Source organism: Caretta caretta, chromosome 4 (genome assembly GCF_965140235.1).
Source record: "Caretta caretta isolate rCarCar2 chromosome 4, rCarCar1.hap1, whole genome shotgun sequence".
Taxonomy (NCBI): domain Eukaryota; kingdom Metazoa; phylum Chordata; order Testudines; family Cheloniidae; genus Caretta; species Caretta caretta.
The window spans coordinates 61447737-61469994 of record NC_134209.1 but is presented as its reverse complement, the minus strand read 5'-3'; the positions used below and the strand labels follow the sequence as shown (position 1 = coordinate 61469994).

The window sequence follows — 22258 nt, the reverse complement described above, 5'->3', positions numbered from 1 at the left end:
AAGGGAAGGATTCCTCCAGCACAGGAACCGTGGAACATAGCCATAAAGTTGCCATCCTGGGACCTCTCACAAGCCTGTGCCAAAGAAGGGGTTGGAATGGGAGTGCTGCAGAGATTGAGACACATTACTGTAATTGAGACTGGTCATCAGAGCTATCTGAATTACCACAAGGGCTTCTCCAACTCCCCAGAAATGCCTGGGAGGAGGACAAAAAGCACCTCTCTTCCGCCTGGGCTGTGAGTTCTGGACTGTGCCTCTTAAGAGATCAAGCACAAATGTACATGTTTGGCATTAAGAAATGAAAATTACCATATAGGGTGATTTTTTTTTTCTCCCTGCAATTGTGTGTGTTCAGTTATATTAACTTTGCATGTTTGAAAAGCCCTCTTAATGCTCTTTAGGCAGACTAACAGTTTTGAAGCTGTGTTAGGTGGCTGTGTTGAAGCCTAGGGAAGAGTATGGCTAGTTAACATGGCTTTAAAGGTGATGGCCTCTGTCTTAACGAATGTTTAAAAGGGCTTTTAGATCATCTTAAGATAACTTGATTAAACTAACATGATTGAAAAACACACCCTTTTTGTCCATCAAGATGGGGACATTGTAATGTTTGGTCTGATGCTTTTATATGGTTACTTAAGTACTTTACAGAATTTTACACACATAGTACGTATGCAGAGGTAGATGAGAGGAGTTTTAAAAAATAGTGTACTTAGGGTTGGCAGAATTCAGGGTTTTTTGTTTTTAATAATTTAAACTGATCAGTGTTAATTTTTAAGAATTTTTATATTTTTATCAATTTTCAGTTTGGGGAAATTATGGGGGGTGATCAGACAATGGGAGAGGACAGTTATTATTTAATGACAGTTGACATTGGGCTGAATCCAAAGCCTGTGCCCCTGGGAGGTGGGGCTCAATCTTCATCATCAGCCCCTGGGATGGGGGCAACCCTGCCTGTAGGTCAGCCTCAGTGTCTTCTCACCCAACACTTGCTCCTCCTCCAGAGACGAGCATGCAAGGGTCACTCCAGTTTGCTTCTTCCCTGGGCCCAGTGAGTCTAACACCAGCCTTGCAGGTTACATAGCTCCATTTACCAGGTGTAAAGGATCTATTTCAGTGGGAGCAGGACAAGTTACACAGGACAGGGAAAATTGTTGTAAATGTAAACAATATATATCAAATATGGATACATTTTTAATTTGACCATCAGCTTCAAAACAACAAAACCCACAGAGTGATAATACTGAACTTCCTTCAACATGTTCAGCTACCATAAGGGGTGAAGAACACAGAGGAGGTGATGTGACTAAGAAACTTAAAGCTATTAGCCTTGCAAAATTTAGGAAATACAAAGACATCTATTTGAATATTGGTTTTATTCTTGAAGTGGAGATGTACCTCAACAGTAGTGTGAAATTTGTGCACAAGTACTGTCCAATGAATGTTTGACGCCCTCCAAATTACAGAAACATTTAATTACAAAACATGAACTATATAAGGATAAGCGAAAGGCCAAGGAAGTGCTTGGTACTAAAGCAGTAATGAAATCCATAACTACTGTGGATGAAAAGCTTTTAAGGTTATCCTTCATAGTAGCGCAGAAAATTGCTAAAACAAAAAAATCACAAACAACTGCTGAGACTTTGATAATGTCATGTGCTACTGAAATAACAAAGGAAGTGTTTGGAGAGGAGAAGGCCAAGGTACTGACAAAAATGCCAATGTCAAATGACACTGTCAAACAACGGATCACTTCTATGTCAGAAGACATAGTCTCACAGTGTATTGATTGGCTGCGTGACAATGATGTTGCTATACAACTAGATGAATCCACAGACATTTAGAAAATGTCCCATTTACTTGCCTGTGTTTGGGGTGTGTGTGGAATAAGGAAATGAAGATTTTTTGTTTTGCAAAGAGCTCAAGGCAACAACAAAGTCAGATGACATTTTCAGACTGTTAGATGACTTTATGATTTCAGCAAAATCAGTTGAACTAATTGCATTCAGGTCTGCACTGATGGAGCCACAGCAGTGACCAGAAAGCAGTCTGGTGTTATGCAAAAAATAAAAGCCTTTGTACCTTGCGCTATTTGGACACGCTGCTTTCTACACCAAGAGGTGCTTGCTGCAAAAGATATTGAACCAAGTCTTCACAGTGTTCTGAATGCAGCAGTAACTCATTAATTTTATTAAATCCAGAGCAACAAACTCCAGCTGTTTTGCTGCACTTTGTGAGGAAGTGGGTACAGAGCACCATTCCTTGGTCATGCATACAGAGGTGAGATGGCTATCTTGAGGCAGAATGCTTGCCCATATATTTAATCTCAAGGAAGAGTTACGTACTTTCTTAGATGATAAGAATCCTGAACTTGTTGAGATCACGTGTGGCTGGCAAAACTGGGTTACCTTACAGACATATTCAATGAATAAGATGAATGAAACTATGCAAGATGGGAATATTAATTTTATTGCCCACCATGAAAGAATTAAGGCATTCAAAAGAAAACTACAACTTTAGAAAGTTCATGTCTGGAAGGGCACTACTGATATGTTTGAGCTCATACCTTCTTTTATTCAGGAATGAAACATTGACTTGGACGTAATTAAACCTCAGCTAGCAGCGCCTCTGTCTAGTCTGCTTAACAAATTTAATGATTATTTTTCCGAACTCACAAAAGAAGAAACGGCTACACACATGTGGGCTACAATGAGAACATTGAAGATAAACTTCCATTCCCATGCCATCAGAACTGTTAGAAGAGCTCACTGACATTTTGTCAGACAGCTCCCTCAGAACCAGGTTCAAATACATGCTGCTGGAGACATTTTGATATGAGTGTTCTGATGTATTCATCAATGCTGCTTCTGCTGTGCTGAAAATTTTGATCCCCTTTAATACCATGTACTTATGCAAAGCCAGATTTTCAGCCATGACATCAATGAAAATGAAGTACCAAATCAGGATGAACATTGACCATGACCTGTGCATGTCAAAGATACTCCCCCATGTCTTGACAGAATTGTTGATTAGCACCCTCAACAAGTTTCACAGAATTTAAAAAAAAAATTCAGTTTTTTAATTTTTGTGCCTCTGTTGTCCATTTTTTAAAATATTGTTTGTGTGTGTTTAACTGTGTAACTAGCCGTTTAATACAGCTTTTAATTTACTGGATATGCAGAAAAACAGTTGTTTTGGTACAGGTGGGCTGTGGAGTTTTTATAGCATTTTTTTGGGGGGCGGGGGACTCAGAAAGAAAAAGGTTGAGAACCTCTGCTCTTACATACAGCTGGGACTATACTGGCACCCAAACAGCCTCAGTACTGGGGATGTGCAAAAGTGATTTGAAGGTATTTTTTGTGCCTCTGCTCCTGTGATAGGTCAAGTGCTCCTCAGCTGCAGAGCAGAACCCAGTACCACCTGTAAAAAATGACTAACAACTTCAGATGTGAAATTTATACAGATGTACACAATTTTATTAAATTAGAAGTAGTATAAATTAGTTTACTTAGAACTTAAATCCATCATAAATTGTTTTGTATTCATATAATGCATTTATGTACAGAACAATAAATCTTGAAAAGGTATAGGCTGCTAACTAGCAATACTGCAAACAATAATTCCTAAGACAAAACAAATGAAAACAAAATGAAAATTTTCACAGCTGACCACAGGGGAAAGTATCAGAATAATTTTGAGATCTTGTTTGGAAGCTTTTTAGGGTCTATTTTATCTAAAATATAACTAGTATCCTGGGACCAACGCTGCTGCAACATGCCATTAAATATAACTTTGCATTTTTAGTTTCCAGACTGGTGTGGAATTGAAATTGTATAATTAGTTGATTGAATAGCATTTCTACTTATGACAGGTTTCAGAGTAACAGCCATGTTAGTCTATATTTGCAAAAAGAAAAGGAGTACTTGTGGCACCTTAGAGACTAACCAATTTATTTGAGCATAAGCTTTCGTGAGCTACAGCTCACTTCATCGGATGCATACTGTGGAAAGTACAGAAGACGTTTTTATACACACAAACCATGAAAAAATGGGTGATTATCACTACAAAAGGTTTTCTCTCCCCCCATCCCGCTCTTCTGCTAGTAATAGCTTATGTAAATTGATCAGTCTCCTTACAATGTGTATGATAATCAAGGTGGGCCATTTCCAGCGCAAATCCAGGTTTTCTCCCCCCCTCCCCAATACCCCCACCTCAATATACACATTGTAAGGAGAGTGATCACTTTACATAAGCTATTACCAGCAGGAGAGTGGGGTGGGGGGAGAGAAAACCTTTTGTAGTGATAATCACCCATTTTTTCATGGTTTGTGTGTATAAAAACGTCTTCTGTACTTTCCACAATATGCATCCGATGAAGTGAGCTGTAGCTCACGAAAGCTTACACTCAAATAAATTGGTTAGTCTCTAAGGTGCCACAAGTACTCCTTTTCTTATTTCTACTTATGACTGACTGGAGGAAAGTTTTACCTATTGAGTGTGGGGGCTGAGCCATCAACTTCTGTATAATGGAAGCTTTTACACAGAGGTTTGTTTTGCGTGTGTAGGGACAGTGACAGTGCAAAACTGGTCAATTTTCATTGCTGCTCTTCAGAATGCTGGGCACCAGTGAAACTGGCAGAATCATGTCAATTTCAAGTTGCTGCTGCTTGGGAAAATGTTAGCAGGAGCAGCAGCAGAGGCAGGAAGATCCAAAAATAGCAGCCATAGGAAGGTGGGGAGGGAATTGGAGAATTCCTTCCTCCTCTTCTTACAGCGGCTAAGGTTGAGGGGGGATGAGTAAGTAGTGGAGACTATTTCAACTCACAGCAATCTGGATGCTCTGGAGTGAGCTTTTTTTTCTTTCCGGCTGCTATAGAGTAGTGATGGAACATCAAATTTACCAGGCACCTACTACTGCAAAAAGATAAGCCCATAACTAGAGTCCAGGATCAGTTCCTTCTTAGAAATGTCAGTAGCCAGCTGATTGGGGGGAGAGGTTTTTCATCAAGGCACTGCATTGTCCCAGGGCCTTGCTGATAATGCCCTTCTTGTATGTGCTTCTAGACTAGTATGTTTAGTCCTTTGGCAAGTAGGTGTTCGGTATATTTCTCAGTCCCTGCCTTTTAGTAACATTAACTGGAGACCATGCTAGAAAGACACCTTCTTCCCCCCATGTATCACATGACTTTGTATATATCTGAACAATTTATTTTTCCTGCACCAGATGTAATAGTTCATAGTTTGGGTATTTTCCCTACTTTTTAGTTAAATGATGTCAGGTTGTTCACCAGAATGTTTAGTAATTGGATAGGTGTCTTGAAGTTCCAGTAGGGTTACTAGTTGAATCCTCTTTAGTTCATTGACACTGGAGATAGGTGACTCTGCTTACTCTAAAGATAGATTCGCTCAGACATTGGCTGCCTTGCAGGAACGATTTAGCTTTGAGCAGATTTCCATAAATGGAAAGAGTAACTGGAGAGGGACAGAGTACCTTGGTGAGAGTGTCAATGATGTGCAACAGGTGTTTATGGAGTTGCTGGTTTTAAAAACCTTGTCCAAGGGAGAGGAGTAGAGAATTGGCCTTGAATGTAATGATATTTTAAACTTAAAATTCAGCTTGCTTATTATTAGAAAAAAGGCTATTGCTGTGCTCATGTTAACACACGTGTCCTGTGTCAAGGTATAATTTGAAATGTATGCTACAGCTAGATTTAATTTTAAAACTTTTTGTTTAATAACTTGGTGTTTGCAAGATTTAAGTTGAAAGTGAAATATTCAGTACTTCGTTCTCTCTTCCCAGCTCTCACTTAAGAGCGTAAAGCTGCATAGTAGAAAACTGCTAACCCCCATCTCTGTGAAGTTGTAGTTAAGGTGAGGTAATAGAACATAGAACCAGATAGATCTGTTATGCAAACTAAATATTTTGTTGTTTACCTGTTCTGCCCAAATGAACTGAAAACATTACTAGGTGACCCTTGGGCTTTAATGGGACAGTGCTTGGCTATGCATCTAAATAGTAACTCCTTGTGTAGACAATGGTTTATCTATAACCATCCCTATTAAAAATCAGTTTTGTCTGGTTTAAAATTAAGGCAGAAGTCAAATCTCAAAGGCCTATCTTGTAATCCCTTAGTTACCTACCAGGAACTGTATTCTCACTGACTAACCAAAATCCAGTTTAAGAAGTGGGGACATTGGTTTCTAGTTGCCTTTGATCTATCTAAAACATATTTTATTGTTATTAGCATGAAGCCCTTGGTGTAATGACATCTGTCAGATTTCTCTTGGGTTTCACCTTGTACAACACAATTCAAATGTATGTTGAATCATGTAAGGAGGTTGTATTACAGCACCTGTGACCCTCTTATAAATAACCTTGTATGATTATGTTTTGTATTATTTTGCAGTGGAAGCATCCGTTCATGGCAGCAATGTGCACTGCACAGATAAAACAATTGAAGCTGCAGAAGCTTTGCTTCATATGGAGTCTCCTACCTGCTTGAGAGATGCCAGGAGTCCTGGTATGTCAACCACAGTTGCATATTATATAAGATCTTTCTCCCTTCACTAATTTAATAACCAGATTTACAAGGAGCTTGCTTATATTGAGGACTGTAAGATGTTAAATACATTTGTTTTCTCATTTCAAAACAATTGTTTGATTTGTTTTAGTTCCCCAGGTTTGTGAGAGGTTTTATTTGGTGTCTCTGTCCTGAAAGGGATATACTCCTAACAGTTTTCACCCTTCTGAGGCAGGATCTTGGCACATTAGTTAGTTTTAATGGTAGGATAGCTTTGAAAAGTCTTTGCCTAACGCTTATTTCCTTGCAAAGCAATAGGCACCGTGGTACTTTTACGAAGTGACAGTGAATTCTTCCTTCAGATGGACTGTCTCACTTCTAGAAACTTTCTCATCCTAGTGAGCTGAGGATCAAAAGCATTGAGGTAGTTCTAAAACCATTGTAAATAGTGCTTTCTGTTAGACATGGTCCGTTCAGTGTCCATGAGTCTTTAAATAGGTTATCCCTTCAGTCACACACAATGGAGATACATGATGATTTTTTTCTCTTTTATAAAGGCTAAAGTATGACATTTTTAGCTAGATTTATACATAAAACTTTTTTGGGCGTGAAAAATTGCAGACATGAAACTTACACCAGTCAGCTTTGTTTCTAGTTTGTTTCATAAATTGTTCTAAGCCTGACCCCTAATTTGCCTGATAAAGAACCAAGTTACATTCCTACAAGAGAATTCCAGTCTAACTTTTCCATTTTATTACAAAGGAGATTAAATCATACACAGAAGGCGTGGGTCTAATTTTCAGAAGTGCTGGATATCTAAGACTCTTGTTGAACTCAGTGGGAACTGAGGGTTCTCAGCACCTCTGAAAAGTAGCTACCGATATATCTTAGTATAATTACACAACCACACAAACTACATTAAAAGAACATTCGTGAGGCTGCAAAGTCAAGCACTCAAAAGTTAGGAAATGCCAGAATGTAAGTTGTCGGTGCCATATTAATTTGGACCCCTTGTGTGTATATGTTATGATACAGTCTTTATGTGGTCATATCATTACTATTTTTTTTTGCACAGGATGGACCTACTCTGGAGATAAATCAGGGTTGTATAATGAAGGAGTCTGTTGTCTGTAGGACTCCTGCTTCAAGTTGAAGAAGTTGGAAGGTGTGTAGCTAGTGAGGCAGAGGATTGTAGGAGATGAAAGTATGATCTCATGGTTAAGGCAGTTGAATGCTGCCCTAGATAATTGGATTCTGTCCCTCCCTCTGTGATGCTAGGCAAATCACTTTAACCAAACGTTGCACAGGTATTCACTAATTGTGTGTTCCTTATTTTCTGGGTGCCTGACTTCCGACCCTTTGGTCTGATGTACAGAAGTATTGAGTGCCCACAGCTGCAACTCACATGTATAGAAGCTGTGCTTTGAATCTATAAAATGCTATATTATGCTAAGCACTCTGAAAAATCAGGTCCTAGGCATCTCACCTAGGGCACCCAAAATTAGTGGATACTTTTGACGTTAATCTTGCTGTGCCTCAGTTCCCCATCTATAAAATGTGGATAACCATACTTCCTCATGTCTATGGCGTGTTGTGAAAATAATTTAATATCTGTGAAGCACTCAGCATAATGATGAGTGCCATAGGAAAGCCCACAAAGATAATTCTGTCTTTGGAGTTGGGTTTGAATAGTGTATAGTAAGTAAGGCATGGGATCACTCGTTTAAACAATACATTGAAACCAAAATATTGAATAGCTGCTTATTAAACGAGCACCATTCATTTGGTGAACTGAATGAGGCAGGGATCTTGTGGAAAAAATAGCATGTGGTCATAATTAAAGACTGTATCATAATCCCTATGCACATGGAGGCCTAATTAAGATTGCTCTCTCCCTGCCCCCAGGGTCCTGGTCTCAGTCTACTCCCCTCCCTCCTCTGGTTCTGGCTCTTGTCTCCTCTGCACTAGAAGAATAGGGCAGTTTCCTCCTCCATGCTTCCTGGGCCCAGCATGTGGAGCATTGAGTGCACAGGAGAGACAGATTCTCTGACCTCTGTTCCAGTGGCAACTCAGCTGCAATTGCAGGGAAAGTCCTGCCGGAACCCAGGCTGGAGCATGCTCAGTGCAGGTGGAATCTTCAGGGAATTTAACTGTGAAGCTCTAGCAAGTCTCTACTGAGTTTTGTGAACCACGATTCTGGAGATTTATAACTTGGCCAAATTTGGGTGTATTTTCACAGGAATAGAAAAGGCACGTCCCTGACATAAAGTCCTCCCCCACCCCTTGCCAAATTTCAAGTCGCTTTTCCAAAGTGGATGAGCACAGGAGCTACGAAAACAAAAAAGTTGCCAGATCTTTTTTTTATATGGGCAAAACAGCATATTTCCCCATAGCCTTATTTTTGGAAATGACTGAATTGTTGTGGCTGAAATATTCCAAAAAAATTCAGCCTGATCTGGACACCTGGCATGAAAATTTCAGCCCAAACTGTTAAGAGTTTTGCAAAGTTATAAGCATCTGAAAACAGTTGGAAAGTGTGGGCAACCTTAATAATAGGCACTGCTCTGAGCCCCACCTGTAATAAAGACAAATGGGAATCTGTCACATTATAAAGTTTGGATACTTGGTGAATGTAGAAATCATTTGAATGCTTGGGAAAGAAGCCACTTTCAAAAGATGTGAGATGATTTTTTTTGTTCCCTCAATTTAGGCCATTCTAAAATCAACTAAAAATATTTAATACAACTTGGATATTTTTTGTTTAAATATGTATATATCAAAAGTATAACTCATTAATTGCAACTTGACTTTAAATTTTGTTTTTCTGGTTGAAATCCAATCCATAATAACATATCCTGCAAAAACATAAGCATGTACTCAACTTTATGCATGTGATTAGCCCTGTTCCCTTCATTAGGGCTACTCATGTGTAATTGTGCATGAGTTTAAGTCTCTGTGGGATTGGGGCCATAGTTCTTAGTAGCTAAGTTTATCCCTTTTTCAAGTACTGTAATAATATTTAAGGATTATAAGTTTCTCATGAGTTTTGCTATATTTTAATGTTTGCTCGAGAAATTTTCCTATCGTGTAAATATATAACGAATGTATAGTTGCCCCCTAACTCTACTAGAGTCCTATTTACAACAGTTATGGCTCCTTGGCTGAATCTGTATTTATTAAAAAAAATGGATTTCCAACCAGGTAAACCATAATGGCTCCTTTGGAGACATTATGTACTATATAGTTTGTTGGGTGATATAATGTAGCATACAACCTGTGCTAGGGGGTGATACAAGTTATACATGAAAATCAGTTAATCAAGTGAGGACAATAGTTCATGTCCAGTAGCCGTAAAAAGGTAATCTGGCTACTTTTAATAAATAACAAAAAATACTTATAAGCCTGAATGTACGTTTTAGATGACCAGTCTTCAAAAATTCACCTAAAAACGATTTTTGAAATACATGGGCAAAAATACAACTAAAATTCTAAGCTAATCTCTTTTTTAATATGCTGAATAAACAGTTTCATAGTTTTAAGTGGGGACAAAGGGGACTCTCCTATATGCATATGTAACATTTTGATTAAACTTAATGGTGTGTAGAGTTCTATGGTAGAATTTGTAATCATGGATAAGTTAAAAGAAAAGGAGTACTTGTGGCACCTTAGAGACTAACCAATTTATTTGAGCATGAGCTTTCGTGAGCAGCTGTAGCTCACGAAAGCTCATGCTCAAATAAATTGGTTAGTCTCTAAGGTGCCACAAGTACTCCTGTTCTTTTTGCGAATACAGACTAACACGGCTGTTCCTCTGAAACCTGTCATGGATAAGTTATAAACTTATGAAAATAGGAGTATGATAGAACTGCTGGTGGGCCATTAACGTCAGTAAATATCAAAATTCCGCATCTTAACTCCTACCCATTTTTGAAAAAATTAAATTTGGGCTTTAAAGAGGAACGTGGAAAGTTTCACTAGTACTTAAACGTATCTGATTTAAAATGCAGCCATTTATCTTTCACTTATTTTTAATATTGTAGAATGCTTTCTTACTATGTTAATAAAGAATGTTACTGACCTTGCAGCAAACAGTTTATTTAAGTCTCTAGTCTTATTTCTGCCCTTTAGACAAGTTGCTGCTCCCTCTGATGTGAATAGCAACATTCTTACTGACTTTAGTGAGACCTAGATTGGACTTTTAGATACCTGTCCTTGCCATATGTCTAATAACATTGACTTGTATATGCATGTTTTGGGGACTGGATTGAGCTCCTGAGTGACAAATTATGTAAAGTTTGCATGATTTGGTACCTGAATCTTAGGTCCCTTCCAGGTTCTTTGCTGTAAATAATTTTATTTACGACATAATAAAGGAGCTGGGTAGAAACTTTATCTTGTGCATTTTTTTTCTTTAGTGGAAGTCTTTGTCCCTCCCTGTGTGTCAACCCCAGAGTTTATCCATGCTGCGATGAGGCCAGATGTGATAACAGAGACTGTAGTGGAGGTGTCAACCGAGGAGTCTGAACCAATGGATATGTCTCCTGTTCCAACATCCCCTGATATCCGTGAGCCAATGAAAAAGAAAAAAGGTACACATGACTTTTATTTAAAGTAAGAGATTTTAAGCATATTTTATCCCTAGTCCAAAGTATTGTATGCAAAGTTTCTGGTTCAAGTGGAGGTAGTTTTGACAGTATCCCCACTCATATGCTAATGTGTACAAAGTGAACTCTGAGCTGTGAGCATGCAATAAAAGAAGGGGGAAAGCATAAGCAAAAGAATATGGTTTGTTAAATCATAAGAAAAAAGATTGAAAAAATAAGGTTAAGAAAAGGAGGCAACACTGGAAAAAATTAAAGGATTCAAGACAGAATTTGTCTGTAAATATTCTCTGGAATATGTGTAATTTCTTCCATAAGTCACAAGGAGTATCTCAAATATAAATAAAATTCTAAGTTTCTTGAAACATTTTAATAGTTGAAACCTGTGAAAATCTTGGTGTGTTAGACATTCTTGCTTATCTAAGGGCCCTTTTAAAGATACTGTTTTTAATATATGGTTGCCTTAAATTCCATTTCAAGTCATTCCAAATGCCACATCAGAAACAAGTTCAGGCCACCATGAGAGGAAATGACATCTGTATAAATTATTGCCTGGGGTGGAGAGGGGGGTTTAAGAACTGTAGAATGCACATTAGCGCCAGGTGTTTCATTGAAAGTGTTTGTGGGTGGGTCCTTGTGAACAGTGACTTTATAGGCTGAAACATGCTCCTTTTCCTCCTCCTAGGGCTGAGGTTCACAGCTCACACTAGATGCTAAGGCCTGGTGTACAATTCACAGTTAGGTGGATGTAAGGCAGCTTACATCAACCGTATCATGTCAGTGTCTACACTACAGCCATGTCCTTCCAATGTAAGTGCCCCAGAACACTGAGATAATAACTCCACCTCCATGAGAGGCATAGGGCTTATGATGGTGTAGCTAGGGTGACACAGTGTCTGTGTAGACACTCTGTTACTTACATGGGCTGTTAGCTCTCTTGTCATGGCTTTCATGGAGCTTTCATTTCTCCAGCAGAAATGGGATGGGAGTGTGAAATTGACAAGAAAGCTGGGCAGCTAGAGCACAACTGTTCCCCACTTTCCTGGAGAGCTGGGTAGCTGGAGCCTGCTCACAGCTGGGAGCCAGGGCAAGAAGCACAGGAGGCTGGGTGCCTGCTCCTGGCTGTTGGCTGTCTTGTCAAATTGACAAGGCTGCCCGACTCCCAGTAGGGGAAGCGAGGGGCTGAGAAGCCGAGGCAGCTGGATCCCGCTTCTGGGGGCAAGAAGCCACGGGCAGCTTCCTCCCCACTCCCTCCCCCAACCCCCCACTGCACTCCTAGCAGGGAATGGGGAGGTGAGAAGCCTCCCCAGGCGGCTTCCCCTGCTCCCAGTGGGGAATGAGGAGCTGAGGTGGGGTGCAGCCTGCCAGGAGCCCAGTAGCCTGTGGGGAGCTGCCAGCAGAGCTGAGAGACTGGACTTTCAGCTCCTCACACTGCCTCTCTGAGGTTGGTGGAAGCACTGCCGGTGAGGACACGCATCACGGACCCAAGGAGGGTAGTGTGCTGTACGTCGACCTAATATAGGTCAATTTAAGATTTTAGTGTAGACAACACCTAAGACACTGTAGTTGAACTTCCAGTAGTATCTCCATTTTGCCATCATTAGCTGTGGCTTATTTTCTGAATATAGTAGTAAGATTGTTCTTACTGTCAGCACCATGAGGAGAAAAATAACTTTGTCAAAATCCAAATGCCATAATGAGTTCTGCAGTAGCTACAACAATACTCTGTTCAGCCATTTTGATGCTTCAGATATCCAGTGAAAAATAAAATCTACAACCCTCCAAAATCTCTCTCTATCAAACAGTCAGATTTACCAGAGTTGGGTCATGTTACTAAAGCTGTCTTAGCAGTTAACCTTAAAGCAGGCCAAGTTTTTGGTGCCAGTAACTTGAATGTCTAATTGTTGGTCGGAAAGACTGAGGAATTGGCTACACTTGCTAAGTAGAGCTCATTAAAGCAGCCCCGGGCGCCCTAGCTCGCTACCCGTCCACACTGGCAAGGTACGTAGAGTGCTCTGACTCCACGGCTAGAGCGCTCCTGGTACTCCACCTCAGCGAGAAGATTAACGCTTTTTGCGCCTTGGCTGAAACGCCCGGGCGTCAGTGTGAACGAGGTGTTGCATTACTGCGCTCTGATCAGCCTCCGGAAACGACCCATAATCCCCTTAAGTCAAGTGGCCACTCTTGTCATTGTTTTGAACTTGCTGTAGGAATGCGGATATGCCCTTTGAAAGCTCCGTTTCTGACAGGCGGCATGCTTATCTGCTCTGAGACATTAGTGTGGAATGCTGTGTGTGAGAGAGAGAGGCGGGGGACAGGGGTGTCTGCTGCTGTCTGAACTTACAAGGCAGCATGCTGACATACTCTCAGCCCCCCCCAACCCACTCTCTCTCCTCCCACATACACACAACACACTCCCTGTCACACTCCACCCCACCCACCCCTATTTGAAAAGCACGTTGCAGCCACTTGAATGCTGGGATAGCTACCACAATGCACTGCTCTCTCTGCCCGTTGCAAGATCTGCTAATATGGCCATGCCAGTACGCTTGTAGCTGTCAGTGTGGACAGATTGCAGCACTTTCCCTACTGCGCTCTACGAAGGCTGGTTTAACTCAAAGTGCTCTATATCTACAAGTGTAGCCATGCCCTTACACAACTGCAGTGCAGCCAATTGTGTGTGTGCGCCTTTTGGGACTTTCTTCTTTCCACAGAATGTCTCTGTCTCTTCTTTCCACTTTTTCATTTTTATTGTTTTATTTTTTTAAAAAAATCCTGCTTCCCCTCTGAATTTAGTAGTTTAGCTGTTGCCTCGGTTGAAGCAGGCATGACTAAACCATAGCCTCAGCAAAGTATTTTCCTTTAAAAATTTGCCTTCAGTGGGCAGTAATCCTCCTCAGTATATGTCTTTTGTAAATATTCCATTGTCACTATAAGCTTCAGGTCCATTATGTGACTAACTGGACTCTAATTTGTAAATTTTTTAACCATTGTATCAAATTATAAAATCCATAAATCACCAATTTTAAAAAATAAATACAAGAATTAAATTATTAAAGGAAGAAGTTACTTTCTTGCTTGTTTGCTTGACACCCATTGATGAAGGAAATGCTACTCAGCAGGGGAATACATGAATTTGGAGAGTTGTACAGTTTTAAGAAGAGTTTTGTATATTTTATTTAATAGAAAAATGTATGTAGCAAATGTAAATCATCTTAAAACACTGAAATTCTCCAAACTCATATGCATCTGCTAAGTGGCACTGCCTTCAGAGGACGGCAGCAGGCTAGTCTTCCCTGTGGCAATTAGTAAAATAAGCAGTTTTCATTGAGGCACCAGAATCATTCACATATATAGAGATGTTTCTGTATGACAGAGATTTGTAAAGATTTACAGACAAAAAGTACATTAAGATGGAGGACCCAGCAGTAGTTTAGGATAAAGTACAGTACAGGGATAAAGCGGTATAAATCCAAGGAGTTCATTATGGCTAACTTAACAGAAATGCAAACATGGTATGGAAATGCAGAATTAAGGCATCCAAACAACTGTAGCTCCTTCCTGAAGTGATCTTTATGATTAAGTAATTTTAATGTTTGTGGTCCCAGATGAGAGTAAACAGACTTTTTTAAAAACACTTTTCCCTAACCTACTATTGTGTCGCTACCAGGCAGAGTTATAGTCAAAGAGTAAGTTCTTTGATTTTTGGGAGGGATATGCTCTATTTTTGTACGTTACAAAGAGTTTGATACCCTGCTGTAAGTGTAAAACTCAATTCTGCCTTAACTATGGAACTGCAACTGGCACCTCCATAAAAATACATGTCGTTAAATTTCAATGTTTGATGCACAATACTTTTCTTCAGGAGTAATTTGTGTTCATGTTACTAAGATATGAGAGGTATTGGTTGAAGTTTTCTTTAGCCTTGAACAGAAACACAGACTCTCTTCAGCTTGCTGACCTAAGGTGAGATCTTCACCCCTTGCTCTGGCCCCTTTATGCTGAGTTAAAGGGTCATAGAGTGGCTCTGAAAGCACCAAATCTGGCTGGGGAAGGATTCCCTTGGCACAAGAACCTGAGGAAATCAACTGTAAAGCTGCCTTCCTAGGCCCCCACTTCGCAAGCCCTCCTGTTGGGAGCATAACTGGGGGCAGGAAAGGCATGTCAGGGCATGGCCATAGCATGCACCACTGCAGAGATTTCAGGCAGGGGAATAATAGGCAGCCACAGAGAGGATGCTATAACTTAGGCCCCGAAGGCTGTCTAAATAATTCTGAGAGTCACAAAGGAAAGCAGCCCAGCATCAAGAAAGTAGAAAATTGGCTTACAATCACCTTAGCCCCCCCTCTACGTGCGCTGTGAGTTTGGTGCTGCGCCTCTTAGAAGTACAGCACAGACTCTCGCTCCTAGCCCTTTAACGGACAAAAGGTTAAAGAGAAATGAAGGGATGCAGTACTTCATGTTTTGACCTCTGCTTCAGTGGTGTCGTAATGTTCTTCTACTGTAATATGTATTTCTGCTCCACAGTTGCATAGTAATGAAGGGATTTTTAATGTAAGAGCTGTTTTCCATATAGGTTTTTAAAAAAAAAAAGTACAATTTCAATGGTCAGATTTCTTAAAAAATTGTTTTCCTTATATTTATTAATCTTTTTATAAAACAAATTAGTTCTTCTGAAAGGAAGCATAAAATACAATGGACAAGATATTTAAATTAATATAGCAATAATTATTACTGACATCAGACCAAAGGAATGCAAACTTGTAAGTGTGTTAATTTTTATGTTTAGTGCATACCTTATATTTAACTCATCTGGAACTGAGTTACGTTGACTTACGAAATCCACAATCAAACTTAGTATTACTTTGTGACTTAGTGTTGTGACTTGCAAAATAAATAATCTTACCTTATAATAATATAAGATTTTAAATTAGCCTACTTGATAAAGGCCTATTTGTCCATACAATGTAATAAGGGAAATAACATGAGAAACATGAATTACCACTCAGACATAAGATGTTAATTATTTCTATTATATGTATGTCTTACAATTTTCTTTTTAAATATCATATACAGCTGGCCGTAAACCAAAGACCCAACAGTCAGCCATTTCCAATGGTTCTCCAGATTTAGGTATAAAGAAGAAACCCAGAGAAGGCAAAGGTAATTTCTTCCATGTATTAAGTCTTAGAATAATGTAGTGCATTTTATCTAAAAATCCCAATACATCTTTCATGCACTGGTACTAAATACATATTGTAAAATACCAAGATTTGTAAATACCTTGCTGAAGTCAGCGGAGCCAGAATTCCACCCCATGTTTTAGTATGTGTTTGTAAAGGGTCTAGTAAATTGAAGCCTTAATTGGGGCCTCTAGGTTTTACTGTAATATCAATATTTAATAATCATAACGACTGCCGTTATGATTATTTTCATCTGAAATTCTGTTTGCACATATTGACTTCACTTCATGCTGGGTGTTGTGCTCCCCGTTGGCTTGTTGCTGGACGCATGCTTTGTTACGCTGCCACTGGAGAGCCTGTGGTCGGGCAGAGCAAGCAAGACAGTGTGTCTGCACTTATGCTGTATAATAATACATTTATGGACTCCCTGTTCAATGTTCAGAGAAGCTTGTTGCATTAGTAGTGGATTCAGCCTCTGCAGTAGCTTAAATATACACAAGGAAGTACCCTTCCTTAGCAGTAGGTTCAGTGGTTGGCTTAACTAGGTGGAAAACTAATTATTATATATTTTCTTACATCACAAGACTTGGTTTTGTGTCCACAAGATGAGGCAGGAAGAGAATGCCTTTAGTGTGAAGTGTTTTGGCCCTGCGAGGCAATGCTTGTCAGTGCACGACCACCGTCACCTATCTGTGTGTATGCATACATGCCCCTGTGTTGCCAACTGTCACTACCTTAGAGCCTTCCAGTTGTTCTTTCTTGACCAATTGGTCAGAAGAGCCATGCTTTCACCATCAGTTCCACTGATGCATAGAGTATCCTTCCTTGCTGCCCCTTCCCTCCAGTCAGCAGAAAGGTGGTGGTAGTAGGTATTCACAAGTTGCCTCAGAATCAGTATGTGATATATCAGATCTTCCTCCAGTGGAAGACACAAAACATGGATGCCTTTGCTGCTTACTAAACAAAAAGTGGTTTGGACTTCTGCTTGTGGCATAAGGAAAAGATCACCCTAAGTAAGGGATACTGTTTTCTGAAGCAAATTCTCACCAGCAACCACACCACACAACAGAACCACTAACCCAGGAACCTGTCCTTGCAACAAAGCCCATTGCCAGCTGTGTCCACATATCTATTCAGGGGACACCATCATAGGGCCTAATCACATCAGCCACACCATCAGAGGCTCGTTCACCTGCACATCTACCAGTGTGATATATGCCATCATGTGCCAGCAATGCCCCTCTGCAATGTACTTTGGTCAAACTGGACAGTCTCTACGTAGAAGAATAAATGGACACAAATCAGACGTCAAGAATTATAACATTCAAAAACCAGTCGGAAAAAACACTTCAATCTCTCTGGTCACTCAATTACAGACCTAAAAGTGGCAATACTTCAGCAAAAAAAACTTCAAAAACAGACTCCAACGAGAGACTGCTGAATTGGAATTAATTTGCAAACTGGATACGAGAGACTGCTGAATTGGAATTAATTTGCAAACTGGATACAATTAACTTAGGCTTGAATAGAGACTGGGAGTGGATGGGTCATTACACAAAGTAAAACTATTTCCCCATGTTTATCTCCCCCCCGCCCCCCCCCCCATTTTTTCTCAGACGTTCTTGTCAACTGCTGGAAATGGCCCACCTTGATTATCACTACAAATGTGATATCACTTACAAAAGGTCCCCCCTCCCCCAGCTCTCCTGCTGGTAATAGCTCACCTTAAGTGATCACTCTGGTTACAGTGTGTATGGTAACACCCATTGTTTCTTGTTCTCTATGTATATAAATCTCCCCACTGTATTTTCCATTGAATGCATCCGACGAAGTGAGCTCACGAAAGCTTATGCTCAAATAAATTTGTTAGTCTCTAAGGTGCCACAAGTACTCCTTTTCTTTTTGTTTCTTTATGTTGAAGAAGAGAAAAGGAGAGAAATTCCTGTACACCTGTCCGCTAGTACAATTGGTAGCAAAGGTCTTAACCAAACTCAAGAGAGACAAAGGTTTAGTGAACTTAATAGCAACATACAGAATGAGACATGTATGGTTTTCAGCTCTAGTGTAGTTGGTAGTGCAGAATCTCCTCCTTTGGAGAATAGAGAACTCTACATGCTCTGTTCTAATCCAGGAGTCCCCTCCTGTTTACCTGGTTCCTTATCAGGGTAGAGCTCCAGAGGCCTGGTGTTTGCGAGCAGGTGTCTGGGGGAGAATGGGGGAGGAGTAGTGTGACCAGGGTAAGTCTGTTGTGAAAACCACTGTAAATAAATCATTTAACTTCTCTGCAGTGTCCTTATGCTCTTTAATTGCTCCCTTTACTTGTTGGTATTCCAGTGAACCCCATTGATTGTCACAGATTTTTGGTTGCCCTTAAAGAATACATTTGTGTTGTGTTTTAGCACTTTGCATTTCAACATCCTCTTAGCCCTCTTAATTTCCATTAAAATTTAGCTGATGTACTTTGTTCCTTTCTACTGGCTTCACTCGAGCTGGCTTTCCATTACTTGAAGAATACATTAGGGAAGTGACCTAGTTCTAGGCCTTTTAGAGAACCTGTTTCTGAAGAATGTCTAAACTCCTGTCTCCTTGAGTGTTTTCTCCATTTGGGATCTCTTCTTTAGTTGACCAATATTTTGAAAGTTTATTTTTCTGAGGACACTTTTCTTTGAGACTGACTCTGCTTGTGTCTCTAACCCCTTCTTTTATATTAAAAACAATTCATGTATCTTGCTGGGTATTGGCTAACTTAACATCTCTCAAAATATTTAGTCTCCAAGAATAAGAATTTGACAGTCCTGGAATTTTTAAAGAAGAAGCAATTACTTAACCTGTAATTGTACTTATTTGAAGGGGTCATCTCACAGGATTCTCAATTTCCAAGATTTATTGGGGAGAGTTCTCTCTCCTCCTGAGCCTGGCTAGATGTATATTTTGTTTATTGTCTGGGATGTATTGTGGGGTTGTTGTGTATTCAAGAGTTTCTTGCATGTTTATGGTTCGTTTTTACATTTGGCATCTTTTGGGGAACTCCTTACGCAATTCAGCACTGACAGCAAGGTTCTCAGGGACTAGCGGAGTGACAGCAGATGGTGTGCAACCAGTTTCATATTGGACTACAACTGTCAAAGATTATATTATACATATAATATGCACACAAAGATGTAGACTGATTCACTGGTGCATCCCTGGTGCTTTGAGCTGCTGTGGTAGTGCAAAGTAGCTGTAAACGTGGCTTAATTGGTCCCCTGAGGAGTCCTTATTGTGGGGGGGGCGGGATCCCTAGGTGGTAAAGAATGACTTAGAGGTCGTTGGAAGTATTTTGATGAAACAGTTTTTCTTGAAAACGCTGATTTGTTGAAACTGAACCGTTTGTGTGAAAACAACTCGGTTTTGACAAATCTTTCTTGAATCACAGATAGGGTTCTGAGTCATTAGAGCACGTTCATAGCTTTCCAGTGAGATACAGCATGTGCGTTAGCCCTGGAAGGACTTGCCCTATTGGGCTTTACCATTGTGACACTTCTGTGCAAAGAAAACCTAGTTTAGATCATTTAAAAAGGTTTTCAGGCATTATTTCCTCTTCCTCAGAGGTCTGTATGCTTGGATTCACTAAGGGATCCTGGCTTTGTAAGTGAAGGGATTAAAAAAATCCCATTGAAATGTTTTAAAATTTATATTAAATATTAACAAAAACACTATTTTAGAAAATATGTAATAGCTACAGAATATGCAGTGGTATAATCTAGTTTTAGATTATAGTTGCAGTGGTATATGCAGTGGTATAATCTAGTTTTATTGGCACTCTTTTGTGATTAATATGGCTGTCCCAAACTCCTGCTGATGGAAATATACATATTTAGTTCAATGCAGACTATGAGGGAAGAGTGCCACCTACTGAATCACCAGTACCACTTCTTGCAGCAAAATGAGGGCCATTTCCTTTGATCTGGCACTTTGTGGATCTAATGTGTTTTTGCACGGGAAACAACAAATGTTGAAATTCTTGTTCGCTTAACGCTGTGAGGTTTTCATTTTCTCAGTGCAGAAGCTATTGCAGAAAGACAGATAGCATTGATAGCTGGGGTTTAGCATGTTGGTAATGAGCATTGGAGAAATCCTATCTGGGTGGACCAGAAGTCAATAATGGTTAAAAGAATTCCAAAGAATTTACGGCAAATTAACGGTTTAATTTTTTCTAGTAGGAGCAATTTATTGAATTGAAAACTCATTTTTGCTTTTTTTATCATGGCAGATAGAACAGCTATTAAGTATTATATCTAAAAAACAGCACTTAGTACTGGAACTTTGTTTCCATTTCATTTGGCAAGTCAGAATAAAATGATTAGATCTGGGAGTGTCTCGGAAGTGTGGTCTCTTGGTTAGAACTGAGAACTGGATTCCTAGATTGTGTTCCTGACTGTTACTCACTATGGGAATGATATGAATTTCATTGAAATCAGTGAGAAGTTTCACATTGATTTTAGTGCGCTTTGGATCAGGACCTGTATTGCTTTAGACAAGTCATTTAATCTCTGTAAAGTGGAAATATAAAGTGGAACTATAATAGCTTCCCCAGATAAGGGTTAGTAAATTTTAAGGAATTTTGAGGACTGTGGCACTCTTTAAACTACCTCTAAGGGAAGTAAATGTACTTTGCAGTGCTTTTATCATAGACTTTGTAATAGTCTAGCCTCAGTGATGCTGTCCCCAAGTTTCAGGAGCGAATGCTTGAGTATTTGTTAATTGATATGGCAGCATGTTGCACAAACAGATTTATTCTTTAATGGGCTTTTGTTTATTTACTTGGGCTCCTGCTTTCCTCCAGGATTGAAAACTTGGTCAGGTCTCAAAATCTGGGGACTCTGACTGAGTGTCCCTTTAATAGGATGGTCAGATTTTAATCTGTACTCTCATTGAAGGGCTTCTTTTTATTTTATTTTTTTAGGTGTGAGTAAATCTCAAAATTGACAAACTTTTTAACTGTGTTTCAGCATTCAACAGTCCTTGCCCTGCTCTCCCATCGCATGATTCTGCAGGTTCTCCTTTCTTTTTTTGACAGGTTTCAGAGTAGCAGCCATGTTAGTCTGTATCCGCAAAAAGACAAGGAGTACTTGTGGCACCTTCGAGACTAACAAATTTATTTGAGCAGAAGCTTTCGTGAGCTACAGCTCACTTCATCGGATGAAGTGGGCTGTAGCTCACGAAAGCTTCTGCTCAAATAAATTTGTTAGTCTCGAAGGTGCCGCAGGTACTCCTTTTCTTTCTTATTTTGATGATTTGTTCACATAATCACTTCCTTCCACCTGTAATAAACAGAATGTGGCCTGCGTTTTTCTGTTCCTAGCCCCCTTCTCCCAGATGGAAGTGGTCTAATTGGACCGTCCAAGCAGCTTCTCTGTTCAAATTTAGTGCAGTGCTGGGTCTTCTCTATTACATATGCTACAGCTCTGAAACCTGAGAGCATACACTTACTTAGATTGTAAGCTTTTTGGGGTAGAGACAGTCTTTTTCTTCTCTGTTTGTATACTGCATCGCATAATGGGGTGTTGATCTATGATGGCTGTGGGCTACTGCAGTACAAATAATATTACATGGTAGGGGAATGGCATGGAGATTTAGAGGTGTTTTAGGCACTCTGATGTTACTGTTGGGAAGGTTTAGCGCAGCAATGGAGTCCAGTGAACAGGCTAAGACACCTTGTGAACACTGAACTCCCAGTAATAAAGGTGAGGGATGGAGGCAGGTCAAAAAGAAGGTGGTTTCTAGGGGCTTCTGTATGGGGATATCTTTTCCCCCTGTCCTCTGCCAAAGAAAAAGTCTCCCTTTCCTTAAGTAATCTCTCTATTCTCTCCTCTTCTCTTCTCATCACCAGACTCCATCCGAGAATGTACAGCCTATGTTCTGGAACTGCTATCTGCGGTCTTAAGAGCTGAACAGAACTCCTTTCAGAGCATTG

The 22258-nt window shown here is 39.9% G+C and overlaps 1 protein-coding gene across 9 annotated transcripts in view; it reads left to right on the top strand.

The window, feature by feature from the left end:
* ELF2 (E74 like ETS transcription factor 2) overlaps window positions 1–22258 on the top strand; it is a 66662-nt gene that overhangs the window by 39439 nt on the left and 4965 nt on the right. For 8 of the 9 annotated variants that reach the window (XM_075127662.1, XM_075127658.1, XM_075127660.1 and 5 more), the window contains 3 exons: window positions 6405–6518; window positions 10934–11107; window positions 16196–16282. In XM_075127662.1, coding sequence (XP_074983763.1) covers window positions 6405–6518; window positions 10934–11107; window positions 16196–16282 — 375 coding nt within the window. Of the gene's footprint in view, window positions 1–6404; window positions 6519–7603; window positions 7684–10933; window positions 11108–16195; window positions 16283–22258 lie in introns of those variants that run through there. The other variant, XM_075127665.1, reaches the window with a different exon arrangement.